The 17210-nt window shown below is 33.2% G+C and overlaps 1 protein-coding gene across 18 annotated transcripts in view; it reads right to left on the reverse strand.

Annotated features, from left to right (window-relative positions):
- The window catches only part of SPATA17 (spermatogenesis associated 17), a 226667-nt gene that overhangs the window by 108371 nt on the left and 101086 nt on the right, over positions 1 to 17210 (reverse strand). For all 18 annotated transcript variants that reach the window (XR_010150312.1, XR_010150313.1, XR_010150310.1 and 15 more), the window contains one exon: positions 13897 to 14020. Coding sequence is in view for 10 of the 18 variants with exons in the window: in XM_016938874.4 (XP_016794363.3) it covers positions 13897 to 14020 (124 nt within the window). In the remaining 8 variants the exon portion in view is untranslated. The remainder of the gene's footprint in view (positions 1 to 13896; positions 14021 to 17210) is intronic.

Below are 17210 nucleotides of genomic sequence, written 5' to 3' on the forward strand. Positions count from 1 at the left end.
GTATATAAGATTTGTCCTTCAAAAAAAACCACATAAAATATATTTGGGCAAATATAGACATAAGTTACTAAAAAAGTATTGTAGCTTTAAAAATAATTTTGTTTTACTTACAATCTTGTTTCATTAAAAAAAGAGTGAATAATTGGAATTAAAATAAAAGCTGCCTGTCTTGTTTTGTATCTAAAATTTTTTTAAATCAGAATTAGGACATGTACATAAAACATTCATTTATTAGTTAATCGATATTACTTGTGAGCCTACTTTGGTATGAGAAACTGGAGGTATCAAAATGGCATGATTGTTCTCCTTTATGAATTCACCTACATTAGAGGGAGGTAGCTATAACCATAAAACCAATAGCAAGTGCTTTATTAAGACATAGAAGGGGGAAAAGGGAATAATTCTGCCTTGAAAAAGCAAGGAAAACTCAAAAATTTTAATACTCAAATAATAGCAAACAAGGAGGTTGATTTTGATATAGATATATAAACAAAAAAAGAGGTAAAATAAATTGAATAATTTCAGTGATGTGAGTTTAAGACCAATACAGATGATCATAAGTTAACTTATGTACATAGAACCTAAATATAAATAATTAACATTAATTATGTATTATAAATACAGCAAAATTATATTATTTTAAGGGATTCACATTTATTTAGTGGGATGTTAAAACAGAAATTGTATGCATACATATGTTTACATGAATTAATTTAAAAGTTAATGGAAAATATTGCTGAATAAACTTGAGAAAAAACTGAAATCCAAGTCATTAAGGGAATGACTAATTAGGCATGCTTTTCCTTATATAAGCACCTTGTAGATGTCACTTTTCTGTAAACTAAGAAAAAAATTTTTTTGACACGAGTTTTTCAGCATAATACTAGCTACTGAGATATGCAGCTTATTTATTTTACACTCAGAGATATTCACAAATTAAAATTTAAAGAAAGATTCTTTTCCCTTTCTTCTCCACATCTTCATTTTCTCATCTTTTATTTTACTGTCTCTTGTGATACTCTGTGAATAACATAATTCATTGCTGAGTAAAATATTTCTAACTGTCAAAAGATACAGTAGATAGAGACAGCAATTGACAAGATTATTCGTTTTACAGAAAACCTGTCTGCCATTTTAGACTAAAATACTTAAAATCATATCACACCAAAATGAAATCAATTTTATATTTTTTAGATTAAAAATTGGAATTCCTCTTTTTTTGTTTTTTGATTGTAACAAATACACAATATAATAAGCAAACTTTCTGTGTATTTTAAAATATTTACATTTTGCATAAAATCCAAAATGTATAGATTATTTCTTGTGTTGGACTATACTTTGATCTCAGAACTTAAATACTTATGATCTTAACAGTGACCTTAATGACCACATCAGTCACATTAGTCAATGTTTGAGTATCTTAACCATTGACTCAGTTAAGAGCTCATTTTAGGAAAACATTGGGAGTATAATCTCTCTCCTTAAGTCTCTAGTTTTAATATAAAGGGCATATTGTATTTCATGATAGAGTGCACAGAGTAGGGAGGGTAATAAAGAGAAAGATCAAAGGAAAAAGACGATGGATTAGAGTAGAGCCTGAAATTTTAAAATCTGGCTGCCAGATACTCAACAGAAAGATTATGAAGTTTTTCAATCTAAAAGAGTGGATTAAATATCAGAGACACTGGGATATCTACATAAAGTTATTCTTCTAATCTCACCGAAGAGCTAGGATAAATCATAACCTGACAAACTTTACAAACTGATTATTTATCAGTTATACATAATAGCATCTAACTCATGACTGGGCTCAATCCAAAATATTTCTGAAGTGTCCTCAAAATAGAAAAATAGCCATAATAGTAAGAGAAATAAAAATTTAAATCTACAAAACTATTACAGCCCCATTTCTTTCATTAGATCTAGTTAAAGAAATCACCTATCTGCTTGTGTTTCTAAGATTTGGATTTTATTATATTATAAATTTAATTAGTGATTAATAAAAGGAACCACCAAAAGCTTAGTCTCTTCTAACCAATGAAGACAATGACGGAATTGATTGTAATTAACTTGACAATAACTGTAGGATTTTTTTGGTTTTTTGTTTGTTTGTTTTGAGACAGGGTCTTGCTTTGTTGCCCAGGCTGGAGTACAGTGGTGCGATCATGGCTCACTGCAGCCTCGACCTCCTGGGCTTAATTAAGCAAGCCTCCCACTCAGCCTCCCAAGTAGCTGGGACTACAGGCATGCACCACCTTGCCTGGATAATTTTTTTTTTGTAGAGATGGTGTTTTGCCATGTTGCCCAGGCAGGTCTTGAACTCCTGGTCTTAAGTGATCTGCCTGCCTTGGCCTCCCAAAGTGTTGGGTATTACAGGCGTGAGACATTGTGCTGGACCAATAGGAGTTTTATATAAAACCAATAAAAATAAGCAAATACTAATTAACTTCCAGTTGCCTTGTATAAATTGTTTGCATACAATACAATTTAAAATATGGTTCTGGGGTAAGTGGAGGAACATTTTACACTGAGGTAAGAAATTGGAGCTACATTTGTTATGTACTTTGTCCTAATTCTTTTCTGGCTTTTGAATGTTTTATTAAGACTGTATTTGAAACTTTATATATGTTTGTATTTGTGTGTGTATATATGCATATACATACATAACATGTATACATGTATGTACATATATACATATGTACAAATAAAAATGTATACATATACATATATATACATATACAAAATAGATTCATTCTTTTTAATACCTAATAACTATCTCTACCCCATACCTAATAAGTTAATTTAAAAAAGGCACCGAATCTACTAAATGAAAATAAACTGATCCTGAGTTTGATGTCCAAATTTTGTTTTCAATTTAAAAAAAGAGAAAGAACTAAAGAAAATTCGGTGCTTCAGCTTTAAAGAAAGATAGGCCTAAAATGATAAGGTTTACTTAATTGTCTGAAGGCTGGATTTGAAATCTGGTGTGCCGATGATTATGTATAGCACATTGAAACAAATGTTAAAACTTATTTGAGCAAATTTAACAAGAGCAGCAGGGTTTTCACATAGTACATGAATGGAGTCCACTCAGAGGTGAAGTAACAGTGAAACTAAGGAAGCTTAAGCTTTGGGGCCCCTTGCTTTCATAGGCCCCTTCCAAGGCACAGGGTAGGACCCTGGCAATTTGTTCACGTGGTCATGCTTTTTGTAAAACTGGCAAAAGTCAGATATCAGTGAATGCCACTGTCTCTTTATACTCTGACATCCTCTATCACACTTCCCCGTGGGTTGGGTGGTATGAGAGTGGCTGTGGGCATGTTCGGATCAGGCTATGAAAAAGATGAGGTGGGTACATGTTTAATCTAGGTTTAGTTAAATATATTTATGTGGGTTTTCTGTCACTTCCACATATACTTAATATTTGTTAGCAATCCCAAAACAGAAATACCTCCCAGGAATATTCCTACCACCCACCGTGTAGATAGGAGGCACCGTGAATGAAGGAGCCAGAGGCTTCATTGCAATAGGAACATCCTAAAGTGCCTCACCATGGAAGTCTGTGAGAAGTGAAGGAGAAGCGAGGTTTAAAATGCACACAGCCCAAAGCTAGCCTGTGAAAAATTTTTCCAACTTTCAGATGTGTAAATCATAAATGGGGAATCCAATTCTCATAATTTCATATACAAAATGGAAGACTCTCCTTTCAAAAATATATTCAACATAATGCATTATACAACACTTTTATAGTAATGAAAATTTAGATCAATGTTGTCAGAACAAAAGCGTAAATAATCCATCTCTTCTCACTTCAGAAAGTATAACAATATTATTGTCAAAAAAGAAGCAATCAAAGAGTATGAAGTCAAAACATAGAAAACAAATGCCATAGAGCTGTGTCAGGCAGTTAATTAAAGCACTATGCTATATTTTTAGATTTTAAGATGTTGGGTATTATCAGGCCATTAAAATTTGAAATGTGCTTGAAATGATTTCCTTTCTCATTATAAAAAATATTGCCAGGTGTGGTGGCTCATGCCTGTAATCTCAGCACTTTGGGAGGCTGAGGTGGGAGGATCACTTGAGGCCAGGAGTTTGAGAGCAGCCTGGGCAACACAGCAAGACCCTATGTCTACAAAAAATGTAAACAAACCTAGCCAGGTGTGATGGCACCTGCCTGTAGTCTCAGCTACTTGAGGCTGGGGTGGGAGAGCACTTGAGCCCACAAATTCAAGCTATGATCACGCCACTGCACTCCAGCCTGAGTGACAGAGCGAGACTCTGTATCTAAAGAAAACAGAAATAATGAACTTATCCTCTTTTATTTGAAACTTTGCATACTTTATCCTTAAAGGTGTATTCCCAAAATTGTGTAAGCTTCAGGCCCATAACACATGGGATCTGTCCCCAGTCACACATAAGGGGGAGGTTTATAATGTGTTTTTCTAAGGAATTTATTCTAAAATGCTGCACACTTAAAAGGAAAAAATATATAAGGGAAAGAGCTAAGGCCCTTTTCTACCTAAGTGGCTCTCTTTTAATTAATTTTTATTTATTCTTGCCTCTTTCGGAAATTGTTGCCTCTTTCTTAGATGTGAGGTAGTTAAAAGATGGCAAGAGGAGAAGAGCAGAAAAGGAATTCATTTGAAAACACAACAAGATTTTTTTAAAACCACTTCACTCTGTCTCCTCAAAGAGAACTGACAATGGATAATAATGCCATCCCTTTCATATATTACAGGATAATAAAATCTACAATGTTAAAAAGGGAGGAAATAAAATGTAAAAGTTAATAGGTAATTCATTCTCCATGCTAGTTCAGTCCTTGGCCTTTCTGCACAGAGACTGCCAATAGTAACAAATTATGTGATGATTCTGTGATGTGAGCTGTTCACTTGCAATTAAGAACAAATGTCCAGACTTGAGGACCTGCCTCTTAAACTATGGATCCAAAGATCGTAGGTCAGATCTCTATGTAATCTTGAAAGAATAAACCTGCCAAGTGTCCAAAGGGAAAAAAAAGGAGTCCCAAACAACATTTTAGTCATCAGAAAGATAATTTCTGCTTTATAGAATATTCTGAAAATAGATATAATAAATTGCTTTGAGCAATTCACTAGAAGTTACCACAGATATCTAAATTACATTCTGGCTTTCCTTATGCTTCTATATACAGGCCTTAGTTTTTATCTTTGTACATGAACTCACTCAGAATTGATGTTTCTTGCAAGTACTAACCCATTTCAGAGAAAGAGAAAAAGAGAGAATTCAATGAAAAACCAGCGCATATCCTTTAAAGAAGGATGGCTGGACAGTCATAAAGGTAGGATACAGTTCCTTCCATGTAGGGTTTATTTAGTGAACCAGGTGTAGACCACAGATGCAGATGACCAACTCAGATTTTTATTGTGACCATGGTTTACTGAGGATGCCCCAGCTTTACAGAATGTATTCAAACTAGTTGTGTGACCTTGTGCAGGTTGCTTTATCTTCTAGTCTTAATTTCTTTTATCGGTTAAAAGAGAAGGCTGGAAAGATCATCCTAAAGATCCCATGCTGCTCTAGCACATTCCGACGAGTGGCATCTCTGTCAGTGTGAGTTCCTATTGTTAAATTTTTCTGCATGAAAACATTCATACAAACTACTGGGAAGTTAGCACAAGCAAATATAAGATCCTTCATGTAAAATGTATGAATCTACCTCCCAAACCATACATCCATAACTCTATCTTATTACCAGACCTTTCCAACTCCTGAAAAAGTTTGCTAAATAAGTGGCAGGGAATGTACGAATTAAGAATTGGTTTTGGAGACTGCTATGTTAATAATTGATACTAAATAGCAGTGACTCTAAGCAAAATGACACAACTGATACATTTCTTCTGCATGTCCTCTTAATATTCTTTTTAGTGCCATAAATACCTACTTTCCTCCCCAGACATCCCATGAATGCATTACACCCTTCAGCATCCCTGGATCTCTTTCTTACCAATTTTATGTCCATTTGGGTCTTTATACTCTAGGCATTGCCTCAGGTCTCTGAACGTAGTTTTCTTTCCCATTCTTATCAGAAGCTGTTCACAATCTATCAATTTTCACTAAGATATACCATTAAGGACAACCTGAAAGCTAATATGTCTCCTTTCTAAATATCATTTAAATTAGTTATCTAAATTTAATAGGAGAAAGAAATACATCTTTAACGGTAAAGTAACAGTCAAATTCAACGTATTAGTGAAAAGCTTGTAACATGTTTCTCCTCTTCTGTGAGAGGTAGAGGGGAGGCTTCTGAATTTCCACAATATGGCAAATCACCAGAAGTCACCTACCTCATATATATATATATATAGAGAGAGAGAGAGAGAGAGAGAGAGAGAGAGAGAGAATCTTATGACAAATTTCTCTAGGATATAAAGTCAGACTGTATCAGTATGCTCATATTAAGGAGCAAAGGCAGATCAGACTCAATAGGCAGAGTGAAGTCAGATTGTAAAGAATTTTGAACGCTTACGCTGAAAAATATGGATTTTATCCTATGGATAACAGGGAATCTTTGGAGGCTTACAAACTGCAAAGATAAATGAAATAAAAATGCTCTTTTAGAAAGATTTATCTGATGGTGGTAAATATATTGGGTTAAAGGGCAAAAGGCTTAAAAAGAAAATCATTTTAGAGACTATTACAATTTCTCAGGGTTCAGGAAATAAACGTGAAGGAACTGATTTGAAAGACACCTGGAATGATGAACTGAAAGACGATAGCAAAAACAGAAGAAGAGTCAACTACTTCAAAACCCTGGATAACTGGGGATAGTTTAGAATCGTGGATCGTTTAATGTAAAGTCTGATTTGGAAAATAGAAAAAAAAAACACACAGAAAAAAAAGCCCAAAAAAAGTTCACAAGGAACATGTGAATGCTCAAAATCAGGTTGCATCAAACCACAAAGATCATAAATGTAATATTCAGTGCAGTGGAGATAAGGGTACTATTGGCAACCATAAGTATCAAGGCATACATCCTTTTGCTTGTATATCATGGAAATACAAAAGAGGGAAAAAAGGTCCAACTAAGAAACTATAAAGAAACAAAATCAATGTTTTTCAAGTCAGAAAAGTGGTTTTGAGATAAGGTCTAAGAGGTCCAAATATGTGCTCCAGAAAGTCATTACAGGTCATCTTAACATTACTCGAGTTTCCCTATCACTCCAAAGATACTTTCCAAATATACCAAACATACAAAGACGTATGGCACATAGATACACATACCCACACATATGTAATGTGCAATGCAATACCCACACATTAGGCAATGGTATAGCCTCTCCAAAGGTACTTTCCAAATATACCAAATATACAAAGACATATGACACATAGATACACATACCCACACATATGCACACATGTTGGCAGGCGCACACGGTAAGGCTGCCATTTTTCTAGGACTTCATCATCTCAAAATAAAAGTGAATAATCACGTATTGAGCACTTGATATGCATAAGATCTCTCCACTTATGATACTTAAAAGATAGAGTCTAAAGTAATAAGTGATTTGGAAGAATTAAAGTTTTTTTTTTTTTTTTTTTTTTGAGTCAGAGTCTTGCTCTGCCACCCAGGCTGGAGTGCAGTGGCGTGATCTCGGCTCACTGCAACCTCTGCCTCCCAGGTTCAAGTGATTCTCCTGCCTCAGCCTCCGAGTAGATGGGATTACAGGCGCCTGCCACCACATCCAACTAATTTTTTTATACTTTCAATAGAGACGGGGTTTCACCATGTTGGCCAGGCTGGTTTCGAACTACTGACCTCAAGTGATCTGCCCTCCTTGGCCTTCCGAAGTGCTGGATTACAGGCATGAGCCACTGCACCTGGCCAAAATTTTCCTAATTTAAATATTTTTCACCTTATAAGATTTGTATCCTGGAAATTAAAATAATTTTTTAAAAAAAGATTTGTCTTATAAAACTGTTTTTCATATCAACAGACTACCAATTAATTATGGGTATGTCAAGTTAATTTTTTTTTTTTTTTTTTGAGATGGAGTCTCGCTCTGTTGCCCAGGCTGGAGTGCAATGGTGCGATCTCGGCTCACTGCAAGCTCCGCCTCCCAGGTTCACCCCATTCTCCTGCCTCAGCCTCCCGAGTAGCTGGGACTACAGGCGCTCGCCACCACGCCTGGCTAATTTTTTGTATTTTTGGTAGAGACGGGGTTTCACTGTGTTAGCCAGGATTATCTCGATTTCCTGACCTCGTGATCCGCCCACCTCGGCCTCCCAAAGTGCTGGAATTACAGGCGTGAGCCACCGCGCCTGGCCAAGTTTAATTTTTAAAATTAAGACAGTCTTTCTCTATACAAATATGATTTAATATGATTTGGGAAAGAAGTAGCTGAAACCATTTTGGCTTCCTCAAAAATACAATTCAAAGTAAAGTTTTATCAGTATTAATCACAGTATAGGGTCTTTTTAAATCATAAATAAAAATAGTTTTTTCAGTAGTATTTTCACTGCTTTAGTGATGAGTGAGGAAAAACATCAAAAATCTATCGTATAAATTATGACATGAAAATTATTTCCATTATATACGTGTAACAATTGTAATCAAAGTAAATTTGTTTCTACTTTAGCTTTAATTTCAATATGTGTAAACCCTTAAATGCCACACCAAATAAAATATGCATAGTTATACTGAGTTATATGTATATTTTATGTTTATTTACCTTTTTTATTATCACTTTAAAATGAAAAACAGGGTAACATTTTCACTAATAAGATAACTATTGCCGTGTATAATTCTATATAATAACCAATATTTCCAAAGTAACCTTTTATAATTTGGATCTTGAATTTTACATTTGTGTCTGTAATTTTTCTAATCTCCAGGAAGATTCTCAAAAATTCTGGCAATATTTTACAGGCATCTTTTAATAAATCCAACAATAGGCCTTTGCGTATATCCACCAGTAGGTGGCGCAGACAACATAATTTATTACCCAAGAACAAGGGCAAGGGAATGAAAGTCAGTTTATTTGGAATAAAACAAATCTGCAAATGAGATTTTCTTCAAAGGAAATATGTCTTATATGTGTTAGATTTAGTTTGACTAGTTACTGAATCAAAATAAATAACTTTATTAAATAATGAATCTTTAGAGAAAGATAAATTAAATTTACAAATGGAAGCAATATTTGCATTTTACTTTATCCAAATCAACCAAAATTAGCCTTCCTTTCATAAAACTTTTACAGGGACAAAGATTTCTTGATGTGTTCATTTAATAAGGGTGCTAATCTCAACCCTGTTTTACAGGTGATGGGGTGCATAACAAATAGTATTTTCTGGGAAATATAATTGACTAATTCTATTATGTCTGTAGCAACAAATTAACCTTATTACTACTAGTAAATGGTGATTGATTATTTATGCAAATAAGGTACCATATTCAGCTTTCTGATTGAAATAAACATATACAAAAGGTGTTTTAATATGACTTGAACTTTTTAATTAATAAAACCCTGAGGGGTCTATTAATTCACTCATTGCAATATTAGTTATTTACTTGTGTAATTTCTATTAGCACTAACATATTTGCTTGAATAAAGATGAGGTAATTAATACCATCAAAAATTAGTGATCGCTTTTGGAACTATTTTAAGGTATACATTGGATTTGTACTAAAAATAGGCTTAAACCTGACTTTAAAACTTTGCAATCAGCATATGAGTATATGAGTATATCAGCATAATCATCCTAAAATTATTGACACATTAAAAAACACATAATCTTATATCATCTATATCTGAATTCACAAATACAATTTTGGCTTACAAAATTATCTTTTTTGAAGCACTGTCAAAATTAATGTTTTATTTCTACTCATCTAAAGTAAGCTATTAGAATAATAAAAATTTAATGTAAAAATTACTATTCTATAAACCATACTAACATCATTCCTAATCACCAATCACCAATATAAATCATCAATATAAATAATGTCCCTCTCTTTGCTAAAAATCCTATTAGATTTATTCCTTTTAAGCAGATCAATAAAGCTTTTCCTATCCTGATATACTTTTTATAAAATTATTCAAACTTGAATATTTGGAGAATTTTCAAATATCTGCAAGCATTGAACGTTAAAATTGATGCAAATCTTTTAAAATAAACGGTATCAATTCTTATTTGGCTTTTATTTGTACTTAAAGGTCTATAAATATAATTTGAAATCAAAATCTTAAAACAAGCAATGAAATTAATCTTAAAACAAGCAATGAAATTAATTTGTAAACAACTAAGTAAAGAATATTTTAAAATCTGCAGCTTAATTTCTCCCCAATAGCCAAGACATGCTGTAAAAATTACTAACAACACTCAGATTGAAATGTGTGTCTTTTATTCTCTGAATCTTCCTTAGGCTCAGGAAGGAAAGTTATGTTATTTTTTATTAAAATAAAATAGCACATCAGCAAAATCGTAAGTATAAATGGTTGTTAATTTCAGTGAGATCGCCTGTATAAGCAGTAGTGAAAAGTTGACAATTTCCATCTACAAAAAAATTGACATTAGACTGAAATTAGGCTCAGCGCTTTTTGTGGTTAAAGATTACATAGTATATATTTATATATACTAAAGTCCTAGCACAGTACTATTAGATGGCAGGTACTCAAAAATATTATTGGAAGTGATTAACTGATGAGTTTAAGATTCATGTTTATTGTATTTATTAAATCTTAGTGTGGCATGCTTTTGTTTAGATGGAGACAGTTTGTATTAATAGTTGTGACTTGTAGCATGTTTTAAAATTCAACTTTTTAATATCATGATGAAAAATACTGATTAAAAGCTAAGTAAAGCAAATCTGTTGGGATATAAGGAAGAGAACATACGAACTTTCCAGTATCATTCTGTCAGTAAAACTAATCCCTTGAACAAAATGAACAGATGAGTCTAAGATGACACTGCTATTCTATTTTACCACCACACACACAAAAAGTTTGCCTTGGGAATAAAAGTGGCTCCATAGGTTCAAAGGGTTGTCTTTTCATCTCTAGTTACCTGTGATCAAATATTAAGATCACTATGATGAAGTTTACCAACCGGCCAGGTCCAAATTAAAATCCCTGATATTTTTGTAACATTTATCTCCAAGGGAAGCGATTTGAGAATACAATTTCACCTGTAATGTCCTCAGGTCTGTGAAGTCAAGTGTCAAATGGAGGTGGGGGACACCAGTATAGAAATTTCTAACTAATTTTTTATTAATAACTAAAGGAAAGCCAAGAAGGAAATGAGGAAATGAATGCTTCCAATTGGTAAGATTAATGGAAGAAAATTAAGAAAACCTTAGGTTTATCTGTGGTTAAATTCTAATAATATGATTGTTACCATTTACTGAATGCCCTCGAAGGGTCTGGCACTGTTTTAAATACATTACATTTAATCCTCATCACATTCTTCCAAGGTGGGTTTCATTATCCCACAAATGCAGAGGGAAGCAGAGGCTTAGAAAACTGAAGGTAATCTCCTAATATATTATTACCCTTAGTGGGAGAGCTGGGATGTCAACTCAGCTCTGTCTGATGACAGTACTGGGTTCTTTCAACCTTGCCATAGTACCTCAAAAATAATTATTTTAGTGGATGCCAAGGAGTTTTGGAGACTAGGGATCACTAAAGTAAAGTTTACATACATTGATATTATCAGCAGCTTATATGGTATAAAGAAGGAGAAAAATGCATTGACAGCTTGTATTTGTTAATACAAATATACTTGAAACACAATGGTAATACCTGAAAATCCATTAAGGTCTATGATTCAAGTGTTTTAGTCAGGTTTGTGAAAATTCTTTGTCAAACCAGGTGCTTAATTTTAAAAATGAAATGAAATGAAATTAGTTAAAGAAATAATGCATAGAAAGTCTCTATAATACTGTTTGGCACATGGTAAGTACTCCATAGATATTTGCTGTCAGATTATTTTTATTAGTAAAAAAAACTGAGTCTTCATGGACTTTCTAAATCATTTCACTAGATACTTAGTATCTCAACAACCTTGAAAAAAACAGAATTAACAATGTTCAGTTAAATATGATTTCACTATTTTAGGCCAGGCGTGGTGGCTCACACCTGTAATCCCAGCACTTTGGGAGGCCCAGGCGGGGGGATCACTTGAGGTCAGGAGATCAAGACCAGCCTGACCAACACGGTGAAACCCCATCTCTATTAAAATACAAAAATTAGCCTGGCATGGTGGTGGGTGCCTGTAATCTCAGCTACTCTGGAGGCTGAGGCAGGAGAATTGCTTGAACCCAGGAGGTGTAGGTTGCAGTGAGCCAAGATCACGCCCCTGTACTCCACCCTGGGCAACAGGGTGAGACTCTTTTTTGCTCCCTCTTAAAAAAAGAATGATTTCACTATTTTAAAAATTGCTTTCTGTATTACAATACCCATCATAAGTATACATAGCACAACTAGAACTCATATTAAGAAAGATTCAGAGTATAAAGATGGTTCAGAGTTACTAAAATTAACAACTGTATTGTAAAAAATAAAATATCAGATTTAAAGGAATAAGGATATTAATAGTACTCAGTTTAATGAAAGTTGAAATTACTAATAACTAAAGTTAAAAATTTTCTGCTAAAAGGAATTTTTGATTTGAAATTCTATATAAAATGTAGCACTTCAATTATACAACTAAAATTTTACTAGTATAGATTTTATAATGAAAAGTTAAAATATTTTGACTTTTAATTTTTAAAAGTATCTTTTAATTATTGCCTAAGTATTTAAAGTCTAGAGACCTCAGAGTGCCAAGTGCCATATCTATTTCTACTAGCTTTGTATCTGTAACTTAGCTACGTAACACCTCTGAGTTTGTTTCCTTACCTGTCAAATGAAGATAACTCAGCTACACAAATCCAAGTAAATATGAAGATAGTCACCATGATTAAAAAGTATTGGTATTTAGACTACCAAGCACAGGCTAGAGATGCGGGAGATCTACGCTCCAAATGTAGACGGCCAGCCCAGGATTTAATATATATATATTTTTTAATTTGGATGCCTCTAAGGATGACATTCGGTCTTGGGGCTCACCCTTCACCACTGGGACTTGATTTGCCCCTACCTGGAGACATTCAACTATGTGACTCTGGCCAGAACTACAACACTGAACTTGAAGGTCTATGAGAAAAAAATAAAAACCCGGAAATTGCTAGTTTCCTGACTAGATCCCCAGTAACAAAACATATCTCACTCCCCAAACTCATGCTTTTTTAAAACCGTATTTCTTTTTGAGACTATTCCACATGCCGTGTATTCTTTCCTAGTAACCAGGACAAAATCCAGGGCATTGACATTTTAGCAAGCATTGTAAAATAAATGTCTAAGTATTCCAAATTTCATGCTTATACTTCTATAAGAAGATGTAATTCCTGAAGCAATTTTGTTAAAAGCTTTACCTGAAAACTTCCATCAAAATTTAGAAACGGTTGAAAAATGGTTTTAATCTCAACGTTAGCTCAATTAAAAGAGAAAACATGAAAGCAACCTCAGCCTAATAACTTGTTAGTTCTTGATCAATTCACAACACAACAATAAGCCACTCAGAATGAGTTTTGAAAGCGAGGTTATGCCCTTCGTGTTGTGTTATCACCGTGGCAGATCACACTGCTGACTTGGACCTTTCTGCCAGCATCGCAGCGGCTGCCTCTATGAAGCCGCTGTCACAGACGAGTCATGGTGCCTGCGCGCACCTATACAGAAGCACGAAATTGAACTCGAAGTAGTGTCTTTGTGATATCTTTTCAACAAGTCATGTCCCATTCAGCCTGCTAGTTTATCTTTGTCAGGCTAGGGGCCCAAGTGGCTTACAGGAGCTGTCAGGGACAGGTAGACCAACCTGCTTTGTGCTGAGGAGGTAATGCATCTTTCGGGCTTGGTAATCTCTTTTCTTCTCTTCCCTTTCGAGGTTAGCCTTCTTCTCTTCTCTTTCTTTCATTTCTGCAAACTCCTCCAGTGCCTTCCTGCATCAAAACCATCTGCAGTTATTTATGATACTATGTGTTAACATTTTAATTCTTTCACTGATGATAAATCAGTTTTTTTGAGGGGCAACCATCATCCATATCCATCCAAATCAGTGGTGTAATCTATCTTACCTGCATTTTCTACATGAATCTTTGCAATATTTAGAAAGCATTTATGTGACTTGTCAGTGATTAAGTTTTTGAGATCAAATGAATATATTTATAATTAATTCAAAGCTGAGAAAATACTCACATCAAATGCAAAGTAAGTGTCTTACTAAATTATCAGGGTTTTTTTTGCTTTAAGATTAACTTTTTTGGACATACTTAAATATCCCAAGAAAGCATCTGTGCTACTGTTTTCCCTTACATTTTGGGTTTGTATTTTCAAATCTCTAATCATTTATTTTGCCTACTAACTAATGGCCTAATTTTTAAAATGTGACAGGTTTTATACATATACTTAATTTATTGTAGGTTTACTTCAGTTGACACTTCAAATAATACCAATAAGATTACATATATTATCTTGCACTTCAAAGGTTGACATTTTGTCCAATTACATAGATAATTCGAATAAAAGCTAAATTAGGTGAGAAAGTGCAAGTCTTTTCTAAGTATAATAAATTCTATTAAAATAATGAAACTTTTCATTATTTATGTGTATCTAAGAAATACAAACAAAAAATAAGCTTTTAAGTATACTATGTGAAAACATCTGCTAAACAGATTATGATATCAAATATGGAGAAAAATCCTTTATTTTCAAGGAAAAATTTAATTATTTGTGTTAAAACAATGTTTTGAAATTGTACTATACTTTTTAAAAAAAGTAGGTAAGTAACTTAGTGTCTAGTTCTGTAAGTAAAGTTTTAAATAAATTATCTGAGCATGTTTCTTAAAGGTATCTGAGGAAAGCAGAGGAAAAAAAATTCAAAAAATAAAAGATTCTCCTTTCTACTTCAATGTCTAGAAATATTTTTGTTGCAATTTTCTGTTAAAGGCTACTAATACAATACTTCATACAAGGTTACTTATGAAACACACTGACGTTTAAAAATCACCAAGCTATGCTATTGCAGCAGAGCAATTTTTTTCAACGTAAGATTAAATTGCAAAATAAATGAATTACTTGGAGTGGCATGGCCCCCATTTTGCCACCTTCTCTTGAAAATTGCTTATTAATATGAAAAAGGAGTCAGAAAATAGCTTATTTTACTTTATGCATAGTATTTTGGGGGCTTCTGCGCCCACAGAGCCAGGCTAGCTGCACATTTAGATTGTGTTGGCAAGCTGGTACAATGACCTCTCTGACCTGCATCTCAAGGCTATTATTAATCGCTAAGTAACCTGGTAAAGCCAAACAAATTTGTTTCCATTGAAAGGATCTCTATCTGTGTCTGAGAATTTGTTCTGTACCAAACAAACCTCATTAACTGTGTCCATTTTTGACAAAGAACCAGGAGTTAGAGGGATTGGTGACCTTTCTTTGTCCTTAAAGTGCAAATTTCAAGGCAGTTACGTATGACTAAATAAGAACTTTTGCTGGGTAAAATAACAATCATATGTTACATTAAAAAGCAAATACATTATTAATTTTAATCTTTACTATTGATATCATGAAAAAAATAAAAATTAACCAGAGAACTACCACTATAAAGATAATTACTCAGAAATGCATGTATCCAATTTCATATTATGCTAAATATAAGTACAGTAATTTTCTAAGCAATCATAAAAATAAAAAATCTATAAAGAAGTTTCTGCTCTATAAATAATTTAATAAATATGAAAAGGTCTTATATAAGAAGAAAGGCCTAATATAATTGAAAACATATATGAACGGGTAAGGTACAAAGATGTACATAGAACTTGGACACAAAATCAAAAGTGTAAGTTATTTTAAGTAGTAAAAACAGTTCATCTTCAGAATATGGAAATGTAAAATAAAAACAGTATGTATACAGTGGCATGGCACAGTGAACAAAAACTGCGAGATAATGGAAAAGAAAGTTACTTTCCAGCATATAAAGAAAACACTTAGGAAACACTCAAGTGTGTAATCTCAAAACACAAAAGTAGTTAATTTAATAAATTCATCCAATTATTGAAAAAAGTCAATTCTTAGGTTCCAAATTGATTTCTTGTAATATTTGAGTGTGTGTGGATATACTGAACAAGACAGTAATATTTATGTCAAACATTCTTTGTTAAATGATGAAGTAGGAATTGCTAAATAAATTATTCTTAATATATACATTTTTGTTATAGCAGTAGGGTGAAGATATTTCTCAGTGTGCAGGATGCAATAAAAATTATGATCTCATTAAAAATAAAAGGATGGAAACCATTCTAACTAGGATTCCCTACAAAATTATAAAAATTACCTATATTTTTAATCTGGAGATTTTTTCAATGCAGTACTTCCAAGACATTTAGATAGGTTGTTTTTCTGATTTTACATTTCAGATGTATTTTCTCATTTCTATCCTCAAAAAAAAAACCTGTGATATATATGGCATAGCTTTTACTAATTACTCTATTTTGCAAATACAGAAACACATAAAGAGATTAAATGACCTACTGTGATTAACAAATAAGTTAATGGCAGAAATGGAATTAGAATCTCTGTGTTTGCATATTTTCTAACTCCAGACCAGGCTGTCATCTTCCTGACACAAGAAATATTATGCCAAATATATTTTTGTTAAATTAGCCATGCATATTTCCTTTATCTTATAATCCTGTCTTCTACCATATAAAGAAACTTGAATAAGTTCCAAGACTTTCTGCCCTGTTTTCATATCTATAAAACATTTTCTGATATAGTTTTAAAATAAAGATAAAAATTACTGAAACTTTTGCAAAGCTTTACATATTTGAATGTATTTTGCTAATGATATTCATAGGGATAATAAAGTATTTACATATTCTAATAATGATAGCAATAATAATAATAGCCACAATATAGTGGAGTGATTAAGAGCATAGACTCTGTTTTTGTTTTGTTTTGTTTTGTCTTTTTGAGATGGAGTCTTGCTCTGTCACCCACGCTGGAGTGCAGTGGCACAATCTCAGCTCACTGCAACCTCTGCCTCCTGGGTTCAAGCAATTCTCCTGCCTCAACCTCCCAAGTAGCTGGGATTATAGGCACATGCCACCACGCCCAGCTAATTTTTGTATTTTT

Source organism: Pan troglodytes, chromosome 1 (genome assembly GCF_028858775.2).
Source record: "Pan troglodytes isolate AG18354 chromosome 1, NHGRI_mPanTro3-v2.0_pri, whole genome shotgun sequence".
Lineage (NCBI taxonomy): Eukaryota > Metazoa > Chordata > Mammalia > Primates > Hominidae > Pan > Pan troglodytes.